At 39.2% G+C, this 16147-nt stretch overlaps 1 protein-coding gene across 2 annotated transcripts in view; it reads left to right on the forward strand.

Moving 5' to 3' along the window:
* NLN (neurolysin) overlaps positions 1 to 11207 on the forward strand; it is a 102988-nt gene extending 91781 nt beyond the window's left edge. For both annotated transcript variants that reach the window (XM_059062290.2, XM_067031047.1), the window contains one exon: positions 9208 to 11207. In XM_059062290.2, the coding sequence (XP_058918273.1) occupies positions 9208 to 9342 (135 nt within the window). In that variant the 3' untranslated portion in view covers positions 9343 to 11207. The remainder of the gene's footprint in view (positions 1 to 9207) is intronic.
* The last annotated feature ends 4940 nt before the right edge of the window (positions 11208 to 16147 follow it).

Consider the following 16147-nt stretch of genomic DNA (forward strand, 5'->3'; position numbering starts at 1 on the left):
CTCTACTTACCTTATTGGGGTCCCCACCCTCTCTCTCTCTCTCTCTCTCTCAGCAGAGGCTCTCTCCTCTCTACTAAGAACATTAAGATTATTGAAAGTGAGTACCTTCATCTTTCTTTCTCTTTCTGTACTTCAATATTTATCTTCTTTCCTCCTGTCTCAGGAGACATGTCTATAAGACTTACTTGTTTGCCATCTCAGGAAAAAAACTTACCACTGACTCTGATCATCTCAGTGCTACCACTCAGTTGTTCTTCCTTTCACAGCCTACTCTCTTGGTATAAGAAAGTTTCTGCAAACCTCTGTTTCCTGGCTTTTGCCTCCACCAACTGAACTGGAAAGGTACGCTCCCTCCGGAGTTACCTACCACTGAGGATCCAATCGCCAACTCCCAAAGGCCCTCATCTACCTTTTGTTTTACTTTCTGCTTCTTGGTATTCCTCTCTTTGTCACAGCCCTTAGCTTAGCCAACAAATCCCTCTGCACTGCCCAGAGCTCCCAGTGTGTCAGCCAAATTGGTATGTTCCCTTGCGTCTTTCCTCCTTCACAGATTTATTCATTGTACTTCTTCCACCTAAAACGTATGCCTTCCTTGTCTATGCCTCTCCAAAATCGTACCATTCATAAAGGCCCTATTCAAATGAAATCTTCCAGATCATCGAAACCAGACGTGATCTTTCCATTCTCTGCACAGAAGAGTGAACTTGGGCATGGGGTAAGGGTTTCAATGAGCTTTTTCTTGTGTCTGGAATGTTTACTATAACTATTATACAAAATGAAAAAAATCAGGTTGTAAACTATTTTACACCATCAAATGCAAATTTTTATTTTAAAATATACATTCAGAAAAAACTGTACATCAAAATGTTTTCCATTATTGTTATCTTTGAGTGGTAAGTTTCTGAGTATTAAATATTTTTCTGTACTTTTTATGAAGCTTTTTCATAGTTTTACATAGAACATGAATTATTGTAGAAATCAGAAAACAATGTTTACAGAGACACAAGGTGCAGATATGCAGAGGTACAATTATGACCTCCACTCACTCTTAGTAGTTGGCAAGGCTTCCTGGCATAATTGCTACAGCACCTCTTTCACAGAGGTGCTGGTCCACTCACATGGTCTCCTCTGGTCCACTCACGTGACCACATCCCCAGGAGCCTCCACTGTCTCCTCTCCTCTTCCGCTGTCAAGGTAACAGCCCAAGTACTGATCCCAGTGGATCCCAAGGAACTTGCAGGTCCAGCAGGAGCGATCCCTGCCATTATGCTTCTATATACTTCCTTTTTTCTCAGGCTTCACAGCTTGGCAGGCAGCCAGGCTACTCTTAATTCAGACAAAAGGGCTGGGTTGAATGTGGAGAAAGCAAGATTCCCTACAACTTGGAGTTGTTGCCTTGTGATGTTAAAAACAGTTTTCAGTTTTACTAAAATTCTGAATTCAGCTGTACTGTGTATTATTACTCATCTTATGCCAGGAAGCTGGCTTTAATCCCTTCTTTTTTCCTTCCTATTAAATACTCTGGAATATCATGTCATTTCTTGCTCCCTTGCTGTCACAGCAATAGTGAGTCTGGCTCCAGTGGCCAAGGAGAATCCCTTTGCACCCACCCTCACACTCTTCACTGCAGTGGCAGTTACGGGAATAGCTTTTTATTTTTTAAATTATTTATTTATTTATTTTTGGCTGCGTTGGGTCTTCGTTGCTGCGGGCTTTCTCTAGTTGTGGCGAGCAGGGGCTACTCTTCGCTGTGGTGTGCAGGCTTCTCATTGCGGTGGCTTCTCTTGTTGCGGAGCACGGGCTTCAGTAGTTGTGGCTCGCAGGCTCTAGAGCACAGGCTCAGTGGTTGTGGTGCACAGGCGTAGTTGCTCCATGGCATGTAGGATCTTCCCGGACCAGGGCTCGAACCCGTGTCTCCTGCATGGCAGGTGGATTCTTAACCACTGCACCACCAGGGAAGCCCAGGAACAGCTTTTTAAATAACCATTCTATTCCCTCCTACAGTGTACTGCTTGTTTGGTTTTGTTTTAATTTTTTTTTTTTTTTTTTTTACAAATGTTTGCTCTAAAATAACACCCAATTTACACAATTTAAATATCCATTTATTTAAAATTAACACTTTGGAATAACAATCCTGTTCTACAAAGAACTTCAGTCATTATTACAACTATGTTGTGATGAAGGGAAAGAATTTTTGTGGTATAAAGAAATACTGAATTTGATCTGAAGTCATGGGAATCAGAGCAGTCGCAATATATCATGCAGACTTTGTTGTCTCAAGGCCCCTCACACTCCCTAGTGTATATTTGGAGCATTTTGAGAAGATAGCAGGATGCCCCTTCAAGGAGACAGTGCCTGCTATTCTTAGTCCCCAGCTCTAGAGAGGCTGGGGGCTGAAAGATCATGTATTGTTGACATTATTGTTCATGGTCATTAGTATCCACAAAAGAACACCTCCAGGCCCTCCCTCTGTAACCTTTTACCATCCTGCAAAGCCCAGGGTCTGGTTGAGAACCATTTCAGATCTTAATAAGCAGAACTGTAGAAAGTGTGCTACTCACTGGGAAAACAGTAATGGGAAAGGTCAAATACAAACCTGCAGGCTTCTGAATATCAAATGTTAGCAATAGAATATTTTACAGTACAATCGTTTTTATTGTTTCGATGGCCTCTATCAAAGTGTTAGAACTGGCCACTTACCTGTAATAGCCTAAAAGTTTGCTGCCTCTGGTTTTATCTGTAATTTTCTATTTTCTTCATAGTAAATAGGTGTAACATCTTGACTGTTTAATTAGTATGTTAAATATTACCTAAAGCCTTCGTTTCTAGTAAACATGGAGAAGTTGTCTCAACAGACATACCTTTTACTTTTCCAGCTCATCTCTTAAATAACTGTGGAAGGGAGCTGCTTGGGAGTAACACTTTTCCAGCAAACTCTAGCTCTTTCAGGAGCCCTTTAAGGTTGCCAAATGTAGTTTCAAAATCTAGCAGCTAATCATAGTGTTGAAAGAATAAGGGCATTTTAACTAGGGCCATTTCTTTTTTTCTCTTTTTTTTCTAATTAATTAATTAATTAATTCTTTTTGGCTGCCTTGGGTCTTCGTTGCTGTGGGCGGGCTTTCTCTAGTTGCAGCAAGTGGGGGCTACTCTTCTTTTTGTGTGCAGGCTTCTCATTGTGGTGGCTTCTCTTGTGGAGCACGGGCTCTAGGAGTGCAGGCTTCAGTAGTTGTGGCACACGGGCTTCAGTAGTTGTGGCTTGTGGGCTCTAGAGCGCAGGCTCAGTAGTTGTGGAGCATGGGCTTAGCTGCTCCAAGGCGTGTGAGATCTTCCCAGACCAGAGCTCGAACCCGTGTCCCCTGCACTGGCAGGCGGATTCTTAACCACTGCGCCACTAGGGAAACCCAGGCCATTTCTTTTTATAAGGCAACTTCATTGTGGGAAAATTTCCTAAAAGGTAATAGACATTGTGGATTCAAAGGCAATTATATTGTTAAGCTAGAATGATGTTCCTCCTCTTCCGCATTTAGAGTAATTGCTAAGCTTTGTTTTTTTCCATCAGTGAAGAAGAAATACAAACAAGTATCACGTGCAGAAAGGAATACTGAGACAGTCAAGGCAGTTAAGTATAACTATCCACAATGCCATATGGAAGGAGTTAGATCTTACATGCAATAACAGACACAGAAACATACGAAGAATCTTGGTTAAACAAGAAAAAGAATTACCTGACAGAAAGTGTTTTGTTTTGTTTTTTTTCCAGAAAGTGTTTTATAAAGCTAAGTATTCCAGGACTCTTCAAACAGAATCCTAGGACCAATTCCTGCTATAATATGTTGCTAAGAGAGAATATAAAATTCCTCTCCTGACGGTCCTTACAAATGGATTAAATTCTGCTTCAGCTCCCCGATCTACCACCCCAAAGCTGATTTTTCTTACACTTCAACCTTTTCTAACAGCATTAAATTTTGCCTGATTTAAGGGACAAAGGAAGGAAATGGGATTGATTTCCAACCTACTTCTTGAATATTTACAATGCCAGACCTTCTAAGCCTTGAATCCCAACCAGCTGGAAGCAGTTTTTCTTCCTTTTTGTGTTCCTACAGCGCTTCTTTGTGTTTCTCTTAGAGCTCTAATAATCTGCCTTGTTAATTGTCTATTTCTTTATCTCACCTCCTAGATCATAAGGTCCTTGTAATAGGAACTGTTTTGTTCATCTTGGTGTTCGTCCTCTGCTTCAGAACATTTAACTATTATTGGGCCCAACTGGTAGTTGCTCCAGCTGCTTCCACTCTTCTGTCCCCTACTACTCCCTTTTTTGTCCAGATCTCCTCCCTCCCCATAATTATTTATTCTTCCATCCTCACAAATTGAAACTTCGCTTAAGGTTTCCAGAAGACCGCTTTCACTCAAGGGAAGATTCCTACCGCCATTCTTTGTTTCCGTACAATCTTTCACTCTCTCCCTCCTTCCTGTCTGTTGTCAAAGGTATTCTTGAGGCTTCCCTGATGGTGCAGTGGTTGAGAGTCCTCCGCCTGCCGGTGCAGGGGACACAGGTTCGTGCCCCGGTCCGGGAAGATCCCACATGCCGCGGAGAGGCTGGGCCCGTGAGCCATGGCCGCTGAGCCTGCGCGTCCGGAGCCTGTGCTCCGCAACGGGAGAGGCCACAACAGTGAGAGGCCTGCATACCGCAAAAAAAAAAAAAAAAAAAAAAAAGTATTCTTTTTCTGCCCACCCTCACTCATAAAAAACAAAGTATGTGCTGTTGGAAAAGAGTTTACAGATGAGTTGCGGAAGGAAAGGTTTCAAAGTCCACTTTAAAAGCTGGCTGGTGAGGCTGGGAGGTGCCTGATTGTCATCACCTGTCCTTGGGCAGATACTTTCTGCCCTGTTGCCTGTTACTCAGTGTAGGAAGGAGATACCTGGCTCCACTCCCTAGAGACTGTCACAAGAGGAAGGAGAAAGAAGGGAGGGCGGGAAGGCGTGGGAGCTTGCATGTGCTCCTTCAGAGAAGCCAGAGACGGCAGTAGACCCAATCTGTTTCCCAATTTATGTGTTCTCATTGTTGGTAGATGATGGGTGTCCTTCATTTGGATAATTACGATTGCTCTTAAAATATTACCTCAAATAAAGGGCATAGATTCTTGCATAAAATGAGTGCCTTGTCTCTTCTTAGTATTCCTACTGAACTATATATTCTATTTTACACTAATAGTGGAGATCAAATCTCTTGTGCTTTTTTCTAGCTTTATTAGGAGGCAGAACTAATTTTAAGGAAATGCTGAAAACAGGAATGCATTTGTTTCCCTGACTGTGTATAAGTAACTGAACTTAGGGGTGGTGTGAGGAGAAGGGAATGAAAGGAGGGATGGCTGACTACTCAGGTTTATTGAATACCACCATATGGCAGAAATGATTCTAAGGAGCAGGCAAGGTACTAAAATCATCTCCTCTAATTCCTCATACACTGAGGGAGGTAGGCATATTCCCACTTTACAGGTAAGGAAGCCAAGGCCCAAGGCCACATAGCTGAGGATGAAGCCAAGATTCAAACCTTGGCCTGACTCCAAAACTCCTGATCCTGCTTTAGAAAACATCAGTGTTGGGGAATTCCCTGGCAGTCCAGTGGTTAGGGCTCCATGCTTCCACTGCAAGGGGCACGGGTTCGATCCCTGGTCAGGGAACTAAGACCCCACATTGCTGCATGGCATGGCATGGCAATCAATCAGTCAATCATCTGAACTTTTTTTTTTTTTTTTTTTTTTGTGGTACGCGGTTCTCTCACTGCCGTGGCCTCTCCCGTTGTGGAGCCCAGGCTCCGGACGCGCAGGCTCAGCGGCCATGGCTCACGGGCCTAGCTGCTCCGCGGCACGTGGGATCTTCCCGGACCGGGGCACGAACCCGTGTCCCCTGCATCGGCAGGAGGACTCTCAACCACTGCGCCACCAGGGAAGCCTCAAACATTTTTTAAAAAAGAAAAAGATGGACTTCCCTGGTGGCACAGTGGTTAAGAATCCACCTGCCAATGCAGGAGACACAGGTTCGAGCCCTGGTCCGGGAAGATCCCACATGCCGCGGAGCGGCTAAGCCCATGCACCACAACTACTGAGCCTGAGCTCTGGAGCCCGCGAGCCACAACTACTGAGCCCACATGCCACAACTACTTAAGCCCGCACACCTAGAGCTCATGCTTCAAAACAAGAGAAGCCACCACAAGGAGAAGCCCGCACACCACAACGAAGAGTAGCCTCCGCTCACCGCAACTAGAGAAAGCCAGCGCGCAGCAACAAAGACCCAACGCAGCCAAAAATAAATAAAATTTTAAAAATAAATAGATAAAAATAAATAAATAGATAAAGAAAAAGAAAAGAAGCAAAGAAGACGTGTTAGAGAGGACTTGCACAGTTGCCAAAAGATACATGTTAACCTTCCAGGAGTAAAAACCACAGAGGTGACTGATGCTGATTTTCCTTCCCTGAACTAATAGGAGCTCCTATGCTATGCAGATCCCCCTGAATGATTTTTTTAGCATGAAAACTTTTAGTGGTTGCCTTAGAGCTTCTCTTCCTGCTTTGCTCACAGTTACAGTTCCTTAATTATATAAACAGAGTAGAACAATTCACAGCAAAGACTCCTTCCACCTGTGGCATATGTCTCCCAGTGTTCTCTGGCCCAGAGAAGCCGGTTCCTTCCTAACACACAAATTTGGTTAACTTTTTTTTTTTTTTTTAAAGAAAAGCAAGATCCGATTACCAAAATGACTCTTAAACTCTTCTCCAAACTTCACTGTAAAGGAAATGAAACTATTAAAAGACGATTGCTCTGTAATTCAGGAAATGGAATCAACTTGTTTGGAGCTATAAACGGGAGGACTTGCACTGCCCTGAGCCGCATGTTGTGAGACCAAACAGCTCCCTGCTCCACAGTGACTTTGCGGCAGAGGAGGCATGAGCTGGCTCTTCACAGCAACATGCAGCTCCTCTAACGCTTGCTTTTCTTTACTACCAACATTTACAGTTCTCTGTACAAAATGAGAATATTCTGGCAGATATCCACATTTTGGTGACAATTTTTTTTTTACTTTATTTAAATTTCACTACTGTTCCTATAATATTTGTGCAATGAAATATGCCTTTTTACTAAATAAAAGACTCTCAGATCTTGAGCATTAAGAATTTCTGCAGGTAAATATTAATAATTGAGGTTACATGATAGGTACAAGAAGGTTCACTATACTGTTTTCTCTACTATTAGTATATATTCAAAATTTTTCCGTAATAAGTGGTTTAAAATATTTTTATCATTCAGATCAATTTAATTCACATTTTCTAAGTTCTTCCCATACTGCTTTGTCCAGAGATAACTGCCCTTCCTTGCCCCACCCACTAATCTAACACTGGTCAAATTTAGACACATTGGGCAATGAAAGAAAGGGAAGCAGGGTAAGCTGTGTTGGGCTCAAGAGCTCTGATCTGCTACTTCTTAGAATAATAAAGTCCATGATGAGAATAGCCATCACTCATATTTTAGGTTCTAGATCGCTACTCTAACAGTAATTAATTGATGCAGACCAAGCAAGAAATGACACATCTTCTTTTTTTTTTCCTAAACAAAATTAGATCTAGCTCTAAACTGTCATTACCAGGGTTTTCAGGAAGTCCAATATCAGTGATTACAGGCCCACACACTTTTTAAGAAAATTTACTCAAAGCTTGTAAATAAGGCAACAAGATTGCTACTCGCTAGGCCCCAGACCTGTATAATAGCCACATGTAGCTACTGAGCCATTGAAATGTGGCCAGTGCTACTGAAGAACTGAATTGAGATGTGCTGTAAATGTAAAAAACACACTAGATTTTGAAGACATACCACAAAAAATAAATCTCAATAGCAGTCTATATTGTTACATGTTGAAATGATAACATTATAGATATACTGGTTTAAATAAAATATTTTATTAAAATTAATTTTACCTATTTTCCTCCCTTTTTTAATGCAATTACTAGAACATTTAAAGATATATATGGACCATGGACCACATTATATTTCTACTGGCCAGTGCTCTCTAGAGTTTATAGGAAGTAACTTTGACTAATTGTTTACTCCTGTTGAAGGCCCGTCTGTGAAATTAGCTCTTCGCCTATAGACCATTAATAAGTTGAAGATTATTTCTATTTATAACTAAAAGATAACCCGGAAAGTTTTGATTTTATGACCCTTGTAAAACATTAAGTAGTTTTGTATCTAACCTGGTGGATTTCATTCATCAACATTTTATTTTCCTTAACAGTTTGACTAGACTCATCTCTGATGGTTGTACCAAGCAGAATCATTGTCATAACCCAAAAATGAGATTACTTTTGTCTCCAGAAATTCTCAAGCTATTTATGTACTTGGAGAGACTATTAGTGATTTTTCAAATGATATAATGGATATAAATTTGAGTGTTACTTTGTGCACTATTTTATGCGTAGATTTAGAATTAGGCTTTACTGAATTGTCTTGCCTTTCTTTCCTAAAAGGACGGTGAAAAGGAAGTGAAAATATTGAATAATGCTGATACTGAATTACAGTTGTTTGCTTTATCTGCTCATGTATGTGTGTAAATAAAGGCAGAGGAACTATGATGTGTTTTAAAATTCCAGACCTTGTCCCCAAAGAAAACTTTACAAAGGTCCTCCTTCCCCATGCTGGGCCCACAGAAATGTCCTACCCTACACCATGGGACATGTGCTGTTGCCTTACCCTCATCCATAAGGAAAAAGGGTTTTTTTAATGAGCCCTTCATAAAAATATAGCAGAAGCCATCTTGACAGTAGCTGGGCTACCGTTTCCAGGTATACTGAACCCCTGTTTGTAGCCTCCTTGAACACTTGCTTTACTAACTCTTTTGAAATCGCATTTGGGATGGGGTGGCAAATAGGAGCCTGTTCTATCTTCCATTTGGCTATTTTTTGTTTGTTTGCTCACATAGTCAGCACACTGCTGAGAGTCCAAGGAGACAAGACAGCAATAAAGGGAAGTGTGGAAGACTGAGGTCTAAGCTCCAGATCCCTTAGCTACCAAAGTAAATAAATAATACAGAGCTGCAGTCTAGGTGAGGGAGAACATCCAGACAAAGCTGAAGTCCCTTTTTCTCTTCTCTTTCGTATCTAGAGATTTGGGAAATTGCTATAACCATGAATTATTAGGCGTGTTTTATTTTATCAGGTTGGAATGAAATACAGAAACCTAATCCTGAAACCTGGGGGATCTATGGACGGCATGGACATGCTCCAGAATTTCTTGAAACGTGAGCCAAACCAAAAAGCATTCCTAATGAGTAGAGGCCTGCATGCTCCGTAAACTGGGGATCTTTGGGAGCAGTCCATGTCTGGAGGACAAGCTGACATCATCTTGTGTTACTGGCCTGGAAACTGAAGGGAGTTTTGCAAATGAAAATGTAGATTTCTATTGACTTCCTTTTGTTTTTTGATTTGAAAAATTATACAGATGTAAATGGAATTATAAATATGGTGGCCTAAGAAAAGACCCATTAGAAAATAATTGTACTATAAAATTTCATAAAAATGGATTTGATTTCATTTTATAAAAGTTTCATATGAATGTAATTTGATTTTTTTACTGTTGGAATCTAGATTACTATTATAATCTAAGAATTTTAAAATTGAATCATATACATTATATACTTTGATCCTTCTTATATCTTGAAGTTTTGTACTTGGGATTTCTGAACTGATAAATGAATCACCACGTTCCTCTGTTAAATATTGTCTCGGAGCCTTGCATCCACTTTGACTCTGTCTCCCAGTAAAGTGTGCCTGACCTCTTTGCCTGCATACCTCAGGACCAGGGGAATATGCCTCAGTAATGCATTTATCTTTGTATTTCAGGCCTCATGATTTCTAACTTTCTGCCACACTTGAATAATGTTACTCCAATTGGTTTAGTCTTTTCTATCTAACGTCCAGTCAGAGAACACCAGAAAATTATGAGTTTTAACTGAAATTACCTAATGTATATTGCAGGTTTTAGTATCTTGTATTAGAGAATTTTGGATCTTGGATTAGAGGTTCATTTCCACTTCAGCATACAAGAGTGTCAGCCTTTCTGCATATTTGCCAATTAGAACACTAAAGCAAGTCCAAGGACATTTTTCTCTTCTCATGTTTCTAATAAGTGGTAGGGACTTTGCCTCCTTTACTGTACCCCTCACCCTAAGTGGTAGGTAGACATGTCACAAGGTCTATCTCGAGTGCCACAGGAAGAGAGCTGAAGCTGATATGGAGCATAAAGAGTCCAGAAACTCCAGGAGAGGAGTAGGTTCTGCACAGAAGTGTTTGAGGACAGCTGCCCCAAGTGTTACATGTGCTTCAGCTCAGCCATGGCGAGGAGGCTCTTCCATAGCTTATTTTGTCTTGTGATTGTAAGTGAACCTTTGGATCACTTTAATTCTCTTTACTCTGGGCCTAAATTCCAATTCTGTAGCAGACCAGGAAACTCATATACTTATTTTTCCTCTAGGAGTCTACTCAATGAAGAAACCGAAACAGGATAATTTTTTTTTAATTAAAAAAAACTAACTTTGAATGTATGCATTCTTCACAGGACTTCTAATTGTTGTCCAGTGTGTACCTGATGTGTGACTTTGCTGGCCAGGAACAAAATTAGAACCTTTCCATTCTCTAGTCCAAATGGACTTTGTGCTAAATTAAAAAAAATATTATGCTGCATAGACAAACTGTAGACAGCAGGAAAAATCAAGAGCTATAGAGACACAGAAGAAAATTCAGATTATTATTGTCAAGCAAATACCCTTAACATCACAGGAAATCCCACCCTCCCTTCTGAGACAATTGCCTGGCCCTCTCTCCCCGACATTTGTTCAGCATCACCACCTCAGGTCCGTGAAGCTGTTTTTTTTGGGGGGGAGGGGGTTGGTCTGAGCAATGTATGATACTTTTCTCATATTTGTTTTTTTCCAGACTGTTCTGTCTTCCAGTTTCAGGCAAAAACTCTCTTCAGCTTTTTCTATCGCCCAATGCATCTCCTTAACAATAACTTTATCATTTTAAATCTTAACTTATTTCACATGGAAAAACTAATACTTGGTGTGAAAAAGGCTGCACACAATAAAATTACATTATTATCCATGAGAATGAACTCACATTTCTTTCATACTTTAATATTAAAAGTGAAATACATAAGAAAACAAAAGTGCTGTGGTGTTCTTTTTATTTAGGGTTCACATCCAGTATTTAGAATCTACCAAAGAACATAATGGCCATCTACAGATGAATGGATAAAGAAGATGTAGTACATATATACAATGGAATACTACTCAGCCATAAAAAAGAATGAAATAATGCCATTTGCAGCAACATGGATGCAACTAGAGATTATCATAGTAAGTGAAATAAGTCAGAAAGACAAAGACAAATACTACATTATATGACTTATAGGTGGAATCTAAAATGTGACACAAATGAACCTATGAAACAGAAACAGAATCACGGACATAGAGAACAGACTGGTGGTTGCCAAGGGGGAGGGGGTTGGGGGAGGGGTAGAGTGAGAAGTTGGGGTTAGCATATGGAAGCTTTTATATATAGAATGGATACACAACAAAGTCCTACTGTATAGCACAGAGAACTATATTCAATATCCTATGATAAACCATAATGGAAAAGAATATTTTTTAAAATGTATATATATGTATAACTGAATCACTTTGCTATACAGAAATTAACACAACATTGTAAATCAACTATACTTCAATAAAAAAGTAAAAAAAATCTTTATAAAATCTACCAAAGAACAGCAATAAAATCAAATACTCATCAAGAAATATTCTCTAACATAATTCAAAACTAAGGACCTATTTTTTAAAGCCTCTTTGAATGTGGCCATCCATCTGCTTCTTTTTTTCCTAGAACAGAACATAGAGTGTTGGTGAGTATTCTGAATGTTGGAAAACTATAAAAATTGTAATTCACCAACCTACACTTTAGATTTATGGACTGACACACATATAATAAAGTCTCCTTGGTTATTGATCCAGGAGATTTGGGCCTGTTTCAGGTTTTAGGGCAGTCGTCATTTCACTGAGGGCAAGTTCTTAAACATCTTAGGTGTGGTAGGTTTGGTTCCTAAAGGTTTAATTTTAAGATGCTACAGAGAAGAGAAAGAAAAGTCCTAATGTAATGCCACCTAACATAGATTTTTTTTCCTCTAGTACAAATGTTGTGTGTTACCTAAAGAACTAAAATTCTCTTGAAGATTATTTACACCAAAATCTTGCCTTTCTAAACTACTATGATGAAGGGTAGCTCTTTACACCTGCAAACAGCATTGTGTAAGAGACCAAAATCAAATAGCAGAAAACAGCTCTTAAAAGTTTTTGATACCGTGATTTTTTATTTGTAGGGAATTTACCTTAATTAGTAGGGAATGACTTAACTTTCTACTTTACCATTTTGCCTTTAGCCTTTTTGTAGAAATTAAGGTGTATAGTGATCCTGCCTCCCCAGTGAATCTGCTGGTTTGTTTATGACCATTTTTAATTTTTTCCTTTTCTGACATTTAAAAGAAGAATTTTTCATGCTTGGAGAAAATTTAATTAAAATACTAATCCCCCAAATTGGGTTTCGGCATAGTTAGCTGATCCCCAAAGAGTGTTAAAAGAGAAACCCTATCCCATCTGACTAGACACAATGACCAAGGTTTCTTTCTTCCCTCCCTCAACACAACATTATTACAGTTATGTCTCTCATCTGAAACTGGATAGCCCTTCAAAATTGAATATGCCTTCTCTTATGAACATTTGATGAGAATAAAAGCAAAAAAGATATACATGCTTTCATTTTCTTTGAAAAGCAGTCAATGTCCAAAGTTTACTTTTTCAGTTTATTTTTAATGGAGAAATTTCCACTAGAAACAAATCCACCTAAGTGATTATCTAGTACCAACTGTATCAAGGTAAAGGGTAAAGGTTATAAAATCTAAATACTAGGTTAAGCTAACCTTTTCCAACATACCCACAATAATGCTATATAAATGGATACTTGTTAAAAATTTTTTTGAAAAATTGGGGTAATGAACACAACAACCCTTCAAACACCCCCCTCCAGTGAATGATTCTTGAGCTTTTATTTCACTGCATTTACCTTGTAGTTCCCTTTCCTGGTAAAATATAAGTCCAGTGCATCTGGTCCACTATGTATGTACAAGGGAAGAGGTGAATATGACCCAGGCTCTCTTGTTTCTGCCCATAAGATCTGAAACCCATTCTAGCTGCTTATTTCATAGAGCTTGGGGGCTCACCTAAAATCTTACTGCCATGATAAAATGTCACTAGCATTTGTTGTCAGAGACACTGTATGGCTTAGAATGGTTTAAAGGTATGGTGTTCACTGAATCCAACAAGACACTTGACGCCTTGATGGATGTCTTTTAAGGCTAAGATGAAGGATATGACAGGATAATCGTTAGCCAGCTGGATTTCAAGCTATTGAAACAACCTGAACGAGCTGAATAATGATCCACATTGCACTGAGGGAAATTTCCAGTCCTTTGGATGAAGACACAAAGCATCCTATAGAAGGTATTATCAAATTTACAGATAACAGAGCTGGAATGATTACATACGATGACACTTGAAACTATTTCAGTGCTGAGACAAATTTAAGATGAAATTGGACCCATTCCATTGCCAAGGTGATAGGAGGGGAAACCTGACTTGATAGTGGTACACTCAAGAAAAAAAAAAACCTGAAATTTTTATTTGACCAAGTTCTAGTATAAGCTCACAGTACTGCACACCTTGGGAGGGGACAGGAGGCAAGAACTAAAGCCTTGTAAAAGTGGGTTGATGGAAGAATGTGTCCAGATCAAAAGAAAAGTCCCACTGGACTCCGATGTGTTAAGATCAATCATGGCTAGAATATCGTGTTCTAATTGAGGTGTTGCATTTTAAGCAGACTTTGGCCAAGTATTACCATGTTTGGAAGAGTAGGAAAAGGAGGGTGATTTGAAAATACTTCTCAAGAGCAATACATAAAAGAATTAAGGGAAATTCAATCTGGAGATGAATTCAGACATACAAATGATAACTGTTTTCAAATACTTGAAGAATATGGAAGAGAGAATAGAGTTATTCTTCACTGTTTCAAGTGCCAAAGCTTTAGAAAAATGGTTGGAAAATATACGAAGACTTTAGCTCAGTATGAGGAAGCAGTTTCTAATAATTATTGTTGAGTACAAATACATTCCGCTGCTATTAATGTGTTCAAACAAAGCCTGTGGCCACCAGGAGTGTTAAAAAGGGAATTCCTTCTTTGAGTAGATGTTCGTACCAGATCAGCTTTGAGGTCTCCTCCGAAGTTTAAGATGCAACAAATAGTCATCAGAAAACCATCACTCAGGTGAAAGAAATGTTTACAATGCTGGATCTTAGAAATGGCATTTAGATGATTGCAGCTCCTTTATACTATAGGGATGTAGTTTAAGCATTGCCTTATTCTACATTCATGATCAGCCAGTGTTTATCCAGACATTATTATCAGTTTTCTGGTGGGTAATCTTGTAACTGAGAATGGGAGGTTAAGAGCCGTATTTGACCATAAGAAAGCTAAAAGCTCTCACAGAATGAATAAGGTTCTTTTTCTCCCTTTTAGAGAATTTACAGTTGCTCTCTGTCCATTCCACCCACTGCTATCTTCATCACACATACACAGAGGCAAAAATCTAACTCAAATATCCAGTTTATTATGCATGCATTCCACCACATTGCCATCTCTTTGGGTCATTATTTCTATCTCCTGTCCTCCACAGTCCTTGGCTCATAGGGAATAGGCCATAAATGTTAAGTAAACATACCTTCTTTAAGATTACTTTTTGCTATAAGGATACATTTTTCTACTGCAAAATATCTAATTTATAAAGGAATCTAAAATGACATAGATGCTTTTTACACCTTCCACAAGAAGCGACTCTTTTCCTTAGTATACTGAAAACGTTTCTGTGTGAAGTAGATGGAAGAAACCTGCATTTTGTAAAAGAAAAATTAAGGAGTGGAGAATGTTTCTAAAGAGTCCTCCACTTCTCTCTGTAATTATGTTCTTAACCTCGGAATTTCTTAATGTAGAAGCCCTGGTTCCCTAGAAGATCTACGAAAGGAGGAAGGGAACAGATGTCCATGACTGCCCTGAAATTATGTTGAAATTTTTGTGTACATGGATAAGTGCAACTTTTCTGGGGAAAGGATCCCTAGCATTAATCAGAAAATTTTAAGAACTACTGTCTTAATTTTTTTCAGACTTTTGTTTTTTAATTCAATTTGAAGACTATAAAGTACCCATTATGTATCAGGTGCTGTGCCTGGTACTGAGGATACAAAAATGACAGACAACCTGGAACTCAAGTTGCTCACAATATATGAGGAAGGCAATTAAGTTCATAATACGTCGAGAAATTATAAAAGAAAGGTATGTTTAAAAAGCTTTTCTGCTGTTTTTCCCCAATACTTGTTGACTCCATTGTACAATTAGAACTTTGTGCCACAAAATTTTACAATTACCATGCCACCTGCCACCAGAGACTTATTTCTAACATAATGGTTGATTTTCTCTTTTCAGCATGTCAACAGTGGGATTAAATGGTGTTCTATCTCTTATCCAAGAGTTTTTTAGACTCTGTGGCTAAAGGACTAATGAATAAGAGATGAAAATGTTCATTCTAACCATTTTTATGTATTGTGATTAAATGGTTATAAACCTCTAGCCATTAGAGGAATGGATGTGGGACTCTTCTTGACCTGATAAATATTGTATACCCAAGAGGCATTGGTACATCCTGTAAATCTAGAAGACAGGCTAAGATGACCATTGAGCTGTTTAGAGAAGGTCCAGAATTAGTCAAGATTCCTTACTTCCTTCTCCCATCAGTGTTGTTAATGTTTGTTTACTACCAATAAGAGCCAAAGGAAAAGCACCCAACTCTTCAATCCCCCACTGTCTATTATTTGTAACCTCCTTATATGAGGAGAGCAACTAATTAAGCATTAGATCAATGAAAGACTATAAAAACTTCAGAGTTCCAGGGTTCGTGACAAGGACTGGAACTAGACTTTCAACTTACACCTCATTTTCTT

This window comes from Kogia breviceps, chromosome 4 (genome assembly GCF_026419965.1).
Source record: "Kogia breviceps isolate mKogBre1 chromosome 4, mKogBre1 haplotype 1, whole genome shotgun sequence".
Lineage (NCBI taxonomy): Eukaryota > Metazoa > Chordata > Mammalia > Artiodactyla > Physeteridae > Kogia > Kogia breviceps.